Source organism: Gorilla gorilla, chromosome 1 (assembly GCF_029281585.2).
Source record: "Gorilla gorilla gorilla isolate KB3781 chromosome 1, NHGRI_mGorGor1-v2.1_pri, whole genome shotgun sequence".
In the NCBI taxonomy this organism is placed as follows: Eukaryota; Metazoa; Chordata; class Mammalia; order Primates; family Hominidae; genus Gorilla; species Gorilla gorilla.
Genome location: NC_073224.2, coordinates 11,890,101 through 11,905,229, shown reverse-complemented (window position 1 = coordinate 11,905,229; position 15,129 = coordinate 11,890,101). Strand labels below are relative to the sequence as shown.

General features: G+C 35.2%; 1 protein-coding gene across 5 annotated transcripts in view; it reads right to left on the bottom strand.

The window, feature by feature from the left end:
- Positions 1–15,129, bottom strand: part of AKT3 (AKT serine/threonine kinase 3) — a 344,485-nt gene that overhangs the window by 63,195 nt on the left and 266,161 nt on the right. For all 5 annotated transcript variants that reach the window (XM_063707276.1, XM_055380781.2, XM_055380779.2 and 2 more), the window contains 2 exons: positions 9,963–10,085; positions 749–877 (listed from right to left, as the gene is read on the bottom strand). In XM_063707276.1, the coding sequence (XP_063563346.1) occupies positions 749–877; positions 9,963–10,085 (252 nt within the window). The remainder of the gene's footprint in view (positions 1–748; positions 878–9,962; positions 10,086–15,129) is intronic.

The following is a 15,129-nucleotide window of genomic DNA, read 5'->3' as shown; positions in this document are numbered from 1 at the left end:
CATCTACAACAGCCACACCACACCCTTACATTTAATCTTGCTTTTTTGTTTGTTTGTTTATGAAACTTAAGACATTATGTTATTTATTTATTTTTATTCTGTCTCCCTCCACTGAAAGTTAAGTTCCCTGAGACTAGGATCCTTTTCTGTGTTGCGCCTGTAACCACATCATCCAGAAAAGTACCTGATATACAGCAGATACACAATAAATATTTGTTGAGTAAACAAATTAATAAATTATTGTGGAACCCTTAGCACAGGGAAGTTACCAGTTTGGAGCTTCCTCTGACATAAATTCCAAAATGTAGCTACTGTCATTTCAATAATTTTCCCAATAAAATAATTTTAAATAAACCCACAGTACTATAAATTAAAAATCACTGTTGTTTCTAAGGAAAGTCCAAGATGGTTTATAAATATAAATACTCTTGCTGAAATCAATTATTCTATTTTAATAAATGAATCAAAATGGGTATAGCCAAGATAAAATGGATATGGCCAAGAAATAAAAATTGATTTAACTGACTATAGCTAGTACCTTTGTGCTTATGGTTTATAAAATTTAATTTCAGTATATTCTTGATCCTACAATATCCAATTATAACAAATTAAGAGCCAAAAAATTTTGATTCAGGTTGAAATATAGATAAAAGTAGTAGGTACTACAGTTAACTTTTAATGCTTAAATGGTTTACTTTGCAAATCATTATGTCAATGTTACTTTCCTATTAATGGAACCGAAGCCTACCTCTGGTGCCAGATATTCTGGAGTGCCACAGAATGTCTTCATGGTGGCTGCATCTGTGATCCCTTCTTTGCAAAGTCCAAAATCTGTAATTTTTATGTGGCCATCTTTGTCCAGCATTAGATTCTCCAACTGTGTATTAAGAAAAATGACATAATTTGTTCTATAGTCTTCAACAACACAAAAATACCATTTTAAAAAACTACTGAATGCTGAGTAAGGTATTTTGGAAACAAGACATAGTTGTATCTAATAGAACGTTCAGTACTTACAAACTCTGTTGCTTCACGTGTAAAAAGAAACATGTTTTATCAAATACTTCATGATGATAAAATTATCTATTTTTAAACCGATGGGAATAAGTGATATAGCTTTAAGAGCCATTATTTTGTAAGTTCTGAAATTAAAGCCTAATCAACTTTTCAAAGCAAACATCAATCCTCTTTTTTTAAAAAAAGAAAATGTGATCTAAACAATCCCAAAGAGATGAGCATCTTCTTCTAGATATATACAGATGGTTTTCAACAATTTCTCCTGGGAATCTATTGCTATTATAAAATATTCACTTACAGAAATGTTTTTTGGTGGTGCTTGTAAATCAAACCTAAATCTTATTTTGTAAGGTAAGGCGATATCCTCTTTTGCAGTTCTTTGTAATAAAGAAATACCAACCCTTTTAAACATAAAAAGAAAAAGAATATCAAAGTCAAACATTCAACAGTTAATAAAAATATATAGCATAAATGTTATAAAGTTGGACCCTCCTTGAACCCATTAATTCAAAAGACCAAAGAAAATCTTAAAGATTTAACCAAGTAACAGGATCATGTGCCTCAAGTGGAAAATTATGAAATGTAAGAGAGGAGGAATTTGTGCAAAGCCAACACAATTAGAAATAACAATGTAACCAGCCAGTTCCCCTCGAGCTAATTTGAACCTAAGATTATGATTATCATCAAACAAAGATACAGATGAGTTCTGAGTTGTGATCATACAGCCTTATGTATTCAGGGCCCATAAAACTTTGCCTAGTCATGTAGACACAACCTAAAGGTATTTCTTCTGTCATACTGAAAAAATATACAAAATGTGAAAAGTATATTAACAGGATAAATGATAGTTAACTTTTATTTGAGGAACAGATTCTTATTCTACTCCTTAATGTGATGACATTTGAAAGAATGTACCTGGACTCCGAAGTTAATATCAAATTTAAAACAGATCTCTACTTTAGAACATAAACATATCAGTTTATGTTCTAAACTGATATGGCAGAGAGTTATCATACTCTCTGCCATATTGTCAAATGTCTTATAAACCAGACACTAAATACAGTTAGGCAAGTTGTGTTCACTGAAGCAAAGATCAGAACAGACAAAAGTCCTTTTTTATAGTACTTCAATGTGTCATCTAACTAAACCAAATGCTTGATATACATTTCATGTATAGCATATCTCACAGAGGTAAGTCTGGCTTCAATTTTTTTCTACAGAAAGCTGAATGAACCCATAAAATATACTGCTGAACCTTTAAAAAAAATTTTCTTTTTTGAGACAGAGTCTCACTCTGCCACCCAAACTGGAGTGCAGTGGTGCAATCACAGCTCACCACAACCTCTGCCTCAGCGGCTCAAGCCACCTCAGCCTCCTGAATGGCTGGGAACACGGGCACGTGCCACCATGCCTGGCTAATTTCTTATTTTTTTTATAGTGACAAGGTCTCATTTTGCTGCCCAAGTTGGTCTTGACCTCCTGGGTTCAAGCAATCCACCCACCTCAGCCTCTCAAAGTTCTGGGATTACAGGCATGAGCCACCATGCCCGACCAAATTAAAATTTTTTATTTTATCCAAACTCAGTTATCTTGTATCTTCCTGTTTCTCTACCAGCCAGAACCTAGAAACCAAACCCAATTTGCACAAATGACAATAAGTCTTGTATATTGAAACCAATCAGAAACATCAAGAGTCTTCAACTGTCCTATTTTCTCTTTCTGCCTTGGTCTGTCTCTTCTCAGCCTCTGGTTTCTCTCTTTTTTCCGCCTCTTTCAAACAACCTCTCTTCTTCCTCCCTCCCACTTTGCCATAATGAGAAACATTAAGTACATACTAAAGCTTCTGTTGTTTTACTGAATAAAAATGTATATGCCCTGTTATTAATTTTTAAAAATATGCTTAATATATAAATATAATATATAAAATGCTGAAGATCTTTAGTGAATACTCTTTTACTAATACATTAACAATTCTTGTAAAAATTCCAAATAATACAAAATATTGAACAAAATGTGAATGTACTTTTTACACCATTCCATTCCCATCTAGTTTGGTGTGTAATGTGCCAATATTCCTCACATGCTTTGTATGCATGGGAAAGTCTTCATGGAAACATGACAGACAGGATGCACTATTTCTCCACGTTTTGACAAAGCTATTTTTGAAGTGGCTGGATACAGAAAAACCAAAATGTATAAACACTGCTTTTTAATACCAAGCTCTGTGTGTGTGTGTGTGTGTAAAATTCTGACTTGCATCTAATTCTGTAACCTCATATCTCATCTCTGAGCCTCAGATCATGGTTGTGAGAAGAAGAATGAAATGAGATGCAAGGATAGGTTTGGGTAAGGAATAGGCTGAGGGTGACTAACTCCCAGTTTGCCCAGAACTGAGGGGTTTCAAAGAATGCAGGACGTGTAGTGCTATAACTGGGCAGTCCTGGGCAAACCAAGACAGCTGGTTACCCTACTTGTTTTATAAATTAGCTTTTAAAAAAATTACAATGATATAGTAAGAAACAAGATAAGCCTAAGGGATGATTGAGAGAGATGGGGTAAGGGTCATGGCCATGGGGACTGGTAGCATACTGCCTGGGAGGCAGTAGAGAGCAAAATGGATAAGACTATGGGTTCAAGTCAGAGGGTTCATATTAAAATTTGAGCTTTATCCCTTATTCACTGTGTGACCTTGGGCAAATTATTAATTTCTACGTGCTTCAATTTCATCTATAAAACAAAAGTAAATAACAGTAACAATCCAATGTGATAGTTTTGAGAAATGAGATGCTAAATGCAAACTTAACATACCATAAGAATTGAATAAATGAACTCATCTTTTCTTAAAACATGAAGAGTTTAATGGCTTATTTGTAAATTGTCATGATGTGGGCTCTTCTAAACAACACTGTATTTTAAAGAAAAGAACAAAGTTCAAGAGTGGAACCCCATAAAACATTTCTGTTGGCTCAATGACTACATTAAAAATACTTTTCAATATGCAATAATTTATTTTAAGTAACAAAACACAGGCTAGGCACAGTGGCTCATGCCTGTAATCCCAATTTGAGAGGATGAGGCAGGCAGATCGCTTGAGCTCAGGAGTTCAAGACCAGCCTGGGAAACATGGTGAAACCCTGTCTCTACCAATAATACAAAAGATTAGCTGTGCGTGGTGGTATGCACTTGTGGTGCCAGCTACTCTGGAGGCTGAAGCAGGAGGGTTACTTGAGCCCGAGGTGTGTGGGGAGGTTGTAATATGCAGAGATGGTGCCACTGCACTCCAGCCTGGGTGACAGAGTGAAATCCTGTCTCAAAAAAACAAAACACAAATATTTTATAATTTTCTTATTTTTGAGACAGGGTCTCGTTCTGTTGCCTAGGCTGGAGTACAGTGGCACAATCACAGCTCACTGCAGCCTCAACCTCCCAGGCTCAATTGATCCTCCCACCTCAGCCTCCTAAGTACACAGGCGTGCACCACTACCACGCCCTGCTAGTTTTTGTTTGTTTGTTTCTTTTTTTTTTTTTTAAGAGATGGTATTTTGCCATGTTGCCCAGGCTGGTCCCGAACTCCTGAGTTCAAACAGTCCTCCCACCTCTGCCTCCCAAAGTGCTGAGATTACAAGCTTGAGCTACTGTGCCCAGCCTCATAATTTCCCAGTTATTTTGAAGTAGTGTCCACATTCTTCTATCAATTACTTTGTCTTCTCTCACCATCCTAAAACGTCGTTTTGCTGAGCATGAATGACTAAAACTTGTCCACCAAAATATTAGCTTAAAAAATAATATCCCCAAATCTAATCTTGTATAAAGATAAATCAGGAGATAATAAAATGTACAGTTCTGTCATACAATACATGATAATTTTACTCAGGATGCATTAACAGAGTTTCTGTAAAATACAAGAACCATTAGTAGGGTGATTCGTAAACCTGCAGAATGCACAGAAACACCTGTAAGTCTTTCCAAAGCATATCAATGGCCTAGATATATCAATAACATCTGGAAATCACTGTCTTGGTTCATTTAACACTAACATAATGTAAGTAGTATTTACATTATTTACAGTAGTCATACATTTTTAGGAATCTTTCTACTGTGTAAAGGAGGAAGAAAAATATTTACAAATGATCTTTCTTTAGTCTTCTCTTCTAAATCACTTTCCTTCTTCCCTTTGTTAGCCACACAATATGTAATGCATATTGTCACTGACTGCTTAGGTACTCTAAATTTATGAAACTTTACATGCATCTGTTTAATATTCACAGCCAATCTTAGTTTCCAAGATGGAGAGTAGGGCAGCATGCTTATGCTTAATGGATGCATCCACTAACAAAAGTAGTGATGAAGTCAAATACGAAGTCATAAGAAACAAGATTGTATATTAAAAATCTAAGTAATGCTTACTATTTCTATCAGAGGGTTGTTATCTAAAAGGTCATGCTTTTGAGGAGAGAAAAAAAAAACACTAGACATAATACGTCATAGAATTTCCACCAAAAAAAAGGGTAACATTTTTTGCCCAGTTGAAGTGGACAGGCATTACTTGACAGAGGGTCTTGATTCAGTGTGTATATGAAGAAATGGTAGATTTTTAAATCTTTTTTCCTGTGCTTAGTGGGCACAAAATTGTAACAAAAATTACTATGTTTCCTCCTGTTCTTGCTGATGGCTAGCATAAAATTAAACTTTAAAAATCCTAGCTGTCTTTAATACTATGCTTCCCAACCTTTTACATTTCACAGTAAAATAACAATTTAAAGTTGTGGGGCATACCAGGTTCACTGGACAAGATGCTTGAAACCAGAACTCACTGGCCTGGAAGCTTCTCTGAACACTTTGCAGGCTGAGGCATGGTTGTAACCTGTTTGTAGCACCCAGTCTGAGAAGCTATGCTTGAATGTAGGCCAGACTAAATATTTGAAAGTTTAAAAACACCATATATATGGTATCATTTTAATTAGACGACTGACATTGTGATTAAACAAAGGAATGAAAATAGCAGTTCCTAAGGGCTCCGATGACTACTGCAGCAATAGAAATGAACAATTCCTGTCACTCACTCTTACACCACATTTTAGCCCATATACATCAAACTCAGTTTTAGGCACCAAGACTCACTCAGGCCCAAGAAGGTAGTAAGGAATTCCTACTCTGCACATTGCAAGTTTAAGTTTACGGGCACCCAGTGCCAAAATGTCACAAGCTAACCTGCAGAAACTGAATGACCATGGAATGCTGAAATTCCAAAAGAAAAACGTTTCTTCACTTCAACCTCTTAATCCAGAAAAGGACTCATCATGTAAATAGACCCCCAATAGGTTGCCAGGCTATTTACAAATTTATTACGAATAAGGAACATAGTCCAATACTAGTACAATTTTATTTTAGAAGTGGAAGGAATGAAGAGCAGTGGCTTAAGATTTCTATATAGGGGGAAATCCAGTGACCATCTAGTTAGAAGTGGGAGCTGGGGAAAGTGTCTTGAAGCTCAGCAAGCAAAGCAAGCATGCTTTCCCCACCCAAACTGCATTTATTTGAGGTGAACATCAGGGAGCTGATGAGGACGAGGAGGGCTATGATAAAACTCTCTGAAGCCACCCCTTCGTGCCATTACTGAGTGTTAGAAAGTACCTAAATTTATTTGGTGCTTTCTCATATTAATACTGTAAATGGTTAACTATTCTCACATTAGGTGGAAAACAAGATTAGGTGTTCTACAAATAGGAAATAGCAACAACTTATGTATTATTTTCTCCCATAAACTAGCAAGAAATTAATTCTTAATGAATTCCAATATAGTTATATTCACCTTTGCAAATGTCCCTGTTCAGCCTACGCTGTGCTTAGATGGCCATGGTCATTGGTTGTATTTGTAAAGTAAGAGCTAAGCAGAAAAGAATATTTTAACATATAATTTGGACTACTGAAGAAGTCTTTGAAGAGATTTCTTCGAAATTTTGGGCAATCATGAAGCAACAGCAGTTTTCCTTAAGTAATCACAAGGAATTTGGGTCCTTAATAAAAATAAAACTTCATTACATGATGTGTATTGACAAATTAAATGAACTTACTTTCTAAAGTACAACAAAGGCTTCAACAATTTTTCTGTTGCTATAAACACTAATTTATTAGGAAACAGGAACTGATAAAAATATCTTAAGTTAACCTGCACATAAAAGAAGGCTCTGCCTACAATGTGAATGAGACAGCGGCAAACGGGTATGGAGTTACTTGAGAAGTGCTACTACTGTAGGCATAGCAATTGGATTTGCATTTGAACAAAGTCAAGGTTATTAGTAATGAGAACAGAGACAAATCTGAGACTGATCAAAGTGGGTACCTAAATCAGTTCATGATACTGTTCTTTAATACATCTGGTATAAATATATTTGAAACACTCATTCTCTTACCTTCTGCAGTTTAATTTGAAGTTTAGGCTTACAAAGATTTCCCAAAGTTAATCCAATGCATCCCCCCTCTATAATTTCATTTCAACTCTAGAAGTCAGAATGATATAGTGACAAGAACATTCAATAAGGAGCTAGGATTCATGAGTTCCAAAAACCCTGACTGCTATCAACTTAGGTCATTACTTTTAGTAAGTCATTTACTAGGCTTCTAGGTTTGAAGGAGATCACCTATAAATTAAAGACCAGCTCGAAATTTCTGTGATCTTACCTAAAATATGTCATTGTATTATAAATAATCCTGTTACTATGGATACAAATAACATGTGTGTAAGTTTTGGATGTTTGATTTCTTATGTTACATGGGTTTTTCTAGGTGTACCTTTACAGTTTCTGTCCTATGCTAACTATATACTTAGGTCTTTAAGTTAAGCCTATATTTTTTAAGAAATAAACTCAGGGAGCAGAGACCACTTAATTGTCTAGTAAACTTGGTGAACTGTGCACGTGGTAACTAATTGACTGATATTCATATATAAAGTAGGTACTTTATATTGCAGTTTGACAAATTTAATCTAATTCCATCATCAGAAAGAATGGGGCAGTGGAACTCATTTAATGAGCTTCAATATACCAATATGTTGGCTGGGCATGGTGGCTCATGCCTGTAATCCCAGCACTTTGGAAGGTCGAGGCAGGCGGTCACGAGGTCAGGAGATCGAGACTATCCTGGCCAACTCCGTGAAACCCTGTCTCTACTAAAAATACAAAAATCAGCTGGGCGTGGTGGCACATGCCTGTAATCCCAGCTACCCAGGAGGCTGAGGCAGGAGAATCGCCAGAACCAGGGAGTTGGAGGTTGCAGTGAGCCAAGATGGCACCACTGCACTCCAGCCTGGCGACAGAGCGAGACTCCATCTGAAAACTCACACACACACACACACCCTCAATATGTTGATTCATTTGATGAGAAATGATTAAAGAAGAAATACTGACCAAGACCATAATCAATACTGCAATCAAATGAACATTCTTTTCTTTAGCAGTCTTTAAGCTAATAATTCAATCTTTTGAATTTAAGCTTTCTGGATGTTACCTATTACTTCAAAATTGTTCTAATTTCCTTAAATCTAAGCCTCCATGCTTCTATCCTTCCCCTTTTCACCCCTACAAATAGGATTCATAAAACATGTAGTGGGAATGCGAGAAGTGGACTCAGGAAGAGCAGAGCTAATTACTTCTAAGTATATTTGGAAAGTTAACACATTTTGTCATGCCACATAACTAATTCCTTTAAAGAAATTGATATTTAAGACATTTAGACAGTATAGGATTATCTGGCCATGCAGATACATGAATGCTGAATTCTGCCACATTCCTAGTTATAAAAAGATTCAGGCTAAATACAATCGAACTATTAATTTGTATTAATCTTTAGCCCATTTTGGCACTTAGACAGTTGGTCATCTCTGATCTAGATGTTTTATAGGTACATAGTTCAGTTCTTCCTACATACAACATCTTATAGCTTCTATATACCTCATTTCAAACAAAACAGAATTTCATAAAAGCCTCATGTAACTTCTGTTTCTACCAATTATTATGTTACATGAAATAGTATTTGATCAATAAGGCAATTCTGTGTCAAATTTTATACACAATTTGCTTCTTACAAAAGTAAGACTGTAACATCTAGAATTTATTCAAAATGTGTCGTGGTACAAATTCCTTTAATGTCGCCAACCTAATTCATAACACTGTCGTGAGAATTACTATTACCTTGTATGAGTTACTGCAGGGATCAACAAATGACAACCTGTGGACTAAATTGAGCCCATCGCCTATTTTGTTTACTGGAACATAGCCAAACATATTCATTTACATACTATCTGAGGCTGCTTTTACCCTACAATGATGGAATTGAGTAGTTTACAAAAGAGACTATACACAAACAGCAAAGCCTAAATTATTTTATCTGCCCTTTATAGAAAGTTTGCCAATCCTGAGCTATCCTAAGGGTCTCATCATAATGGAACTTACAGCAGTCAAAACACTATTACCAACAAAACAAACAGAGTGCTTTCATAAATAAAACACGAGGCACATTAATAAATGGTTTTATATTAAAATGCTTCAGGTATTTAAAACCACTCAAAGTTAATGCTAAAATCAAAATGAATATGTTCCTTCCAATAGTCTTACTACGTTTCTTCATAAAACATTTCTGTAAACATAATAAAACTTGTTTTAAGTGTAACTTGTGAAGTTATTTGACTTAATCACGTTTAACATTTTTATTTGATCCAAGCAGTCGGGCAGAAATTACTTTGCAAATCAAAAACTCACACATAAATCAACTACATACATGTTAGTGAATAAAATTTCCTTCAAATGTAGTGAACTAAATTTTTAAACACAGTGCTTTTTTCCCAACTAAATCTGCTTTTCTCAAAACTATATAACTTTGTAATTACTTTATGTTTGTCCCTATAGTCTCTGCAAAAACAAATTTTGATTACTTTTTTTTTTTTTTACCTTGAGATCACGGTACACAATCTTTCCGGAATGTAGATAGTCCAAGGCAGAGACAATTTCTGCACCATAGAAACGTGTGCGGTCCTCAGAGAACACCCGCTCTCTCGACAAATGGAAAAACAGCTGCAGGGTAAACAGCAGGGACAGGATTGTAATAATTACTGATTTAGTGCGGGAAATTAATACAAACATAAAACACCTCTCATCACCATATTGTGATGATAGATAGTGTACTCTCAGTGGACACTGAGCACTCTTAGACAGCAGCTGGCTTATCTTTTCCAGGTTTCCAAGGGGAAACTGTGAGCTGTTAAATCAGCGTTTTAATCAATATACCAATCTTGTTTAAGGCATTCTGCTTGCTACCCATTTAACCTTCAGTTACCAGAGGAAAAAGGTATGCATCATCAGATTGCAGTTTCCCCCTCACTATACTGTTGCTTCACTCTTCAAGGGTTAGGTATTGAGACATTACTAAAATAAATGAACACAAGCATAGATATATTTTCTACTTAATTATTTGATTTCAAAGACAAGACTGTCAATTTGCTGAAACTGATTTACGTGAACTTGTTATATTCTACAATTTTTGATTAATCATGATATCTCTAAAAATATTTTCAAAGTCAAATTATTATTGAAAATAGAAAATAATTTGACATTTTCTATGGTGAGAAACTTTAAGGTTTTACATTTTTAATTTATTTTAGTAATGCCCAAATGAACTGAGAAACATCCATTATTCCTATTGCAGTTCTCAATGTACATTCTATTTTCAATAATAATTAGCTACAATGCCAGTCCTTTCTCATATAATCACTTAAAACTATAAGCCCATCCATTTCCTAGTCAACCACTTAAAACATATACCATTCGACAGTCAACAAACATTCACTGGGTGCTTACTGTGACCAAGCACACGGCTCTCCAATAGGCCACTTCTTCATTAAAGAAACTACAAATATTATCTCTCAATTGGACAACATACATGAAGAAAGAGCAGGTTTCAGGCACTGTGAATTGACTATCAATCTTTGTTGCTGAAACATGATCAGAACAATGAAAGATTGTTTACAGTGCTGAGTATATTGCCAGGTATCATGGTTATTAATAGATACACAATACATGTCTGTGAAAAAAATGAACCAATCAGCCAATGTACCCTTGACTGCAAGATCAGAAATTTTTCCCTTACATGGATCATTGACTCGTAATGTTTCTATAAAATTGGTGAAAATTATGGTTAACTAAGATTTGTTCTGCATACACCAAAGTCATTATTTCAAGTAATATAAAACAGGCTCCCTACAAATTCATTCTTCCCCATTCCCACCCCCACCTTCGCTTAACAGCATATTATAAGATAAGCTTTATGCATGACCCATTGGCATAGTAAACAGAGAGAGAGAAAATATCACCTATAGCCCCAAAAAGTGTAGCACAACAATAATTATATTAAAACTAAAATATTTTGCAGTCTCTAAACTTTAATGCTTCCTACTATATTACTGTATTTTATCAAATTTCATATGCTACGAATTGGGACTGCATCATCATTTTATAAAACACCAAGGTAAAAAAGGTTGTCAGTTAAAACTGTAACACATGATCTATTCTAAAAGGCATTCTGATTACAGAAATGTTAAGTATGTCTTCCGAATAATCAAATATAGTATGTGAAAAATCAAGTCATTTATACAATTACTCAGGGATATTTTTAAAAATTCATTCATTTCATATAGTTAGATATATATTATCAATGTAGTACCAGCCTAACAACGATAGAAAGTAGAAGGAGCCATGTTTTCCAGGTTAAAATAATTTCTGCCATGCAAAATATCACTAACTTTGATGAAAAGATCGTGTGATCTCTATGTGGAGTTGCGGTAGTCTTCTAATGAGATGAAAATAGTGATTAGGTTTCTAAATTTTCTTAAAAGAATGTCAAGCCTACTTACCCACTCATTTAACTTTACAAAAAATATGGATCCTCCCTAAATCGATATAATATATGCAAGATTCTAGATCTTTATTTAGACTATGTATCTTCAATGTGTCTGCCAGCCAATTTCTATAAATATATCAGCTAAAAATTATATTTAAGGGAAAGAATTTACTTCTCAGTCTGCTATCTGATGTGTACCCTTACTACTTTATGGAACTTGTTAAGATAACCAACAACCTCTTAATCGCCAAATCCAATAATCTATTTACAGTCTGCACTGCTTCTTCCAATTTTGAAGCTTAGGACATCACCTACTGCCCTCTTTCTTGAAACACATTTCTGGGCTTTGGTAATATGACTCTCTCCTGATTTGCCTCTTAACTCTCTGGCTAATCCTTCTCAGTTTCTACTTTGGCTCTGAACCAACTTTTCAATTCAGCATTCATTTAGTGAGTATCAATTATTTTAAAGTCACTGCTGGGCACTGGAGAAGAAAAAGAGGGAATACAGTGATAAGGCAGAATCTCTTATGTTTCCAAGCATTGAGTGTGGTAACATTCTCATGAGTATACACTTAACTCCAAATCCATCAAATTGTTCCTATTAAATATATACAGCATTTTGTATATCAATCATAACTCAATAAAGTGGTTTAAACAAAAGACAATTCCTGCCATTAAGCAATATGAATGAAGAGGACACAGGTATTGATTTTTAAAAAAAGAGGGTTGTGATACATTTTATAACTCAGATATTAAAAGTACTTTGAAGGCAAAGAGGGATTAATCTGTGCTGGCATCATGTAAGGAGACTTGATAGATAAGAAAAAGCTTTACCTAAGTTTTGAAGAATGGGTTTTTCATAATGGAAAATTTAAGGGAAAAATCTCCAAAAAAGTGCTACTCAAGTTTTATCCATTTGTATTTCCAACACAGCCTAGGACAGTACCTGCACATAGCAGGTGATTAATAAAAATTTAGAAAGCATTAATACTAAAGAGGAAAAACAGCAATGGCAAGAAAACACATGTAGGGAACACATGTAGCCAAAAAATAATATACAATCAGAGAAATAATAGGACTTCTGGAAAAAAAAGATGAGATCAGATTGGTTAGGATCTTTACTAACATGACAAGAGCATGAATTTTTTTCTGTAGATAATAAGTATGAAAGAATTTTAGGTTAAAAATTAGCATAATTTGGATCCACATATGCAAATCAATGAATGTAATTCATAATATAAACAGAACTAAACACAAAAACCACATGATTATCTCAATAGACACAGAAAAGGCCTTCAAAAAAATTCAACATCACTTCATATTAAAAATTCTCAGTAAACTAGATATTGAAGGAACATACATCAAAATAATAAGAGCTGTTTATGACAAACCCACAGCAAATATCACACTGAATGGGCAAAAGCCAGAAGCATTCTCCTTGAAAACCAGCACAAGACAAGGATGCCCTCTCTCACCACTCCTACTCAACATAGTATTAGAAATGCTGGCCAGGGCAATCAGGCAAGAGAAAAAAATAAAGAGCATTCAAATAGGAAGAGAAGAAGTAAAATTGTCTTTGTTTGCAGATGACATGATCCTGTATCTAGAAAATCCCATCCTCTCAGTCCAAAAGCTTAAGTTGATAAGCAAATTCAGCAAAGGCTCAGGATAGAAAATCAATGTGCAAAAGTCATAAGCATTCCTATACAACAACAACAGAGAACCAAATCATTTATGAACTCTCATTCACAACTGCCACAAAGAGAATAAAATACCTAGAAATATAGCTAACAAGGGACGTGAAGGACCTCTTCAAGGAAAACTACAAACTACGGCTCAAGGAAATAAGAGAGAACACAGACAAATGGGAAAACATTCCAGGCTAATGAATATGAAGAATCAATATTGGGAAAATGGCCATACTGGCCAAAGTAATTTATAGATTCAATGCTATTCACAATAAACTACCATGGAAATTCTTCACAGAATTAGAAAAAAACTATTTTAAAATTCATATGGGACCAAAAAAGAACCCACAGAGCCAAGACAATCCTAAGCAAAAAGAGCAAAGCTGGAGCCATCACACTACCTGACTTCAAACTATATTACAAGGCTATAGTAACCAAAACAGCATGGTACTGGTAACAAAAACAGACACATAAACCAATGGAACAGAATAGAGAACTCAGAAATAAGACCAAATATCTACAACCATTTGATTTTTAACAAACCTGACAAAAACAAGCAATAGGGAAGGACTCCCTATTGATTGATTGATTGAATGATTGAGACAGAGTCTCGCTCTGTCACCCAGGCTGGAGTGCAGTGGCATGATCTTGGCTCACAGAAACCTCTACCTCACAAGTTCAAGCAATTCTCCTGCCTCAGCCTCCTGAGTAACTGAGATTACACGCATGTGCTACCACACTGGGCTAATTTTTATATTTTTAGTAGAGATGGGGTTTCACCATGTTGGCCAGGCTGGTCTCAAACTCCTGACCTCAAGTGATCTGCCCACTTCAGCCTCTCAAAGCGCTGGGATTACAGGCATGAGCCACTGCACCTGGCCAGCACTCCCTATTTAATAAATGGTGCTGGGAGAACTAGCTAGCCATATAAAGAAAACTGAAACTGGACCCCTTCCTTATACCTTATACAAAAATTAACTCAAGATTGATTAAAGACAAATGTAAAACCCCAAACTATAAAAAACCTAGAATAAAATCTAGGCAATACCATTCAGGACATAGGTACGGGCAATGTTTCATGATGACAACATCAAAAGCAATTACAACAAAAGCAGTAATTGACAAGTGGGATCTAATAAAGAGCTTCTGCACAGCAAAAGAAACTACCATCAGAGTGAACAGACAACCTACAGAATGGGAGAAAATGTTTGCAACCTAGCCATCTGACAAAGGTCTAATATCCAGAGTCTACAAGGAACTTAAACAAATTTACATGAAAAAAAAATCCCCATTCAAAAGTGGGCAAAGGACATGAGCAGACACCTCTCAAAAGAAGACATTTATGTGACCAACAAACATATGAAAAAAAGCTCAACATCACTGATCATTAGAGGATGCAAATCAAAACCACAATGAAATAGCATCTCACACTAGTCAGAACAGTGATTATTAAAAAGTCATGAAACAACAGATGCTAGTGGGGCTACAGAGAGATGGGAACACTTTTACAATGTTGGTGGGAATGTAAATGA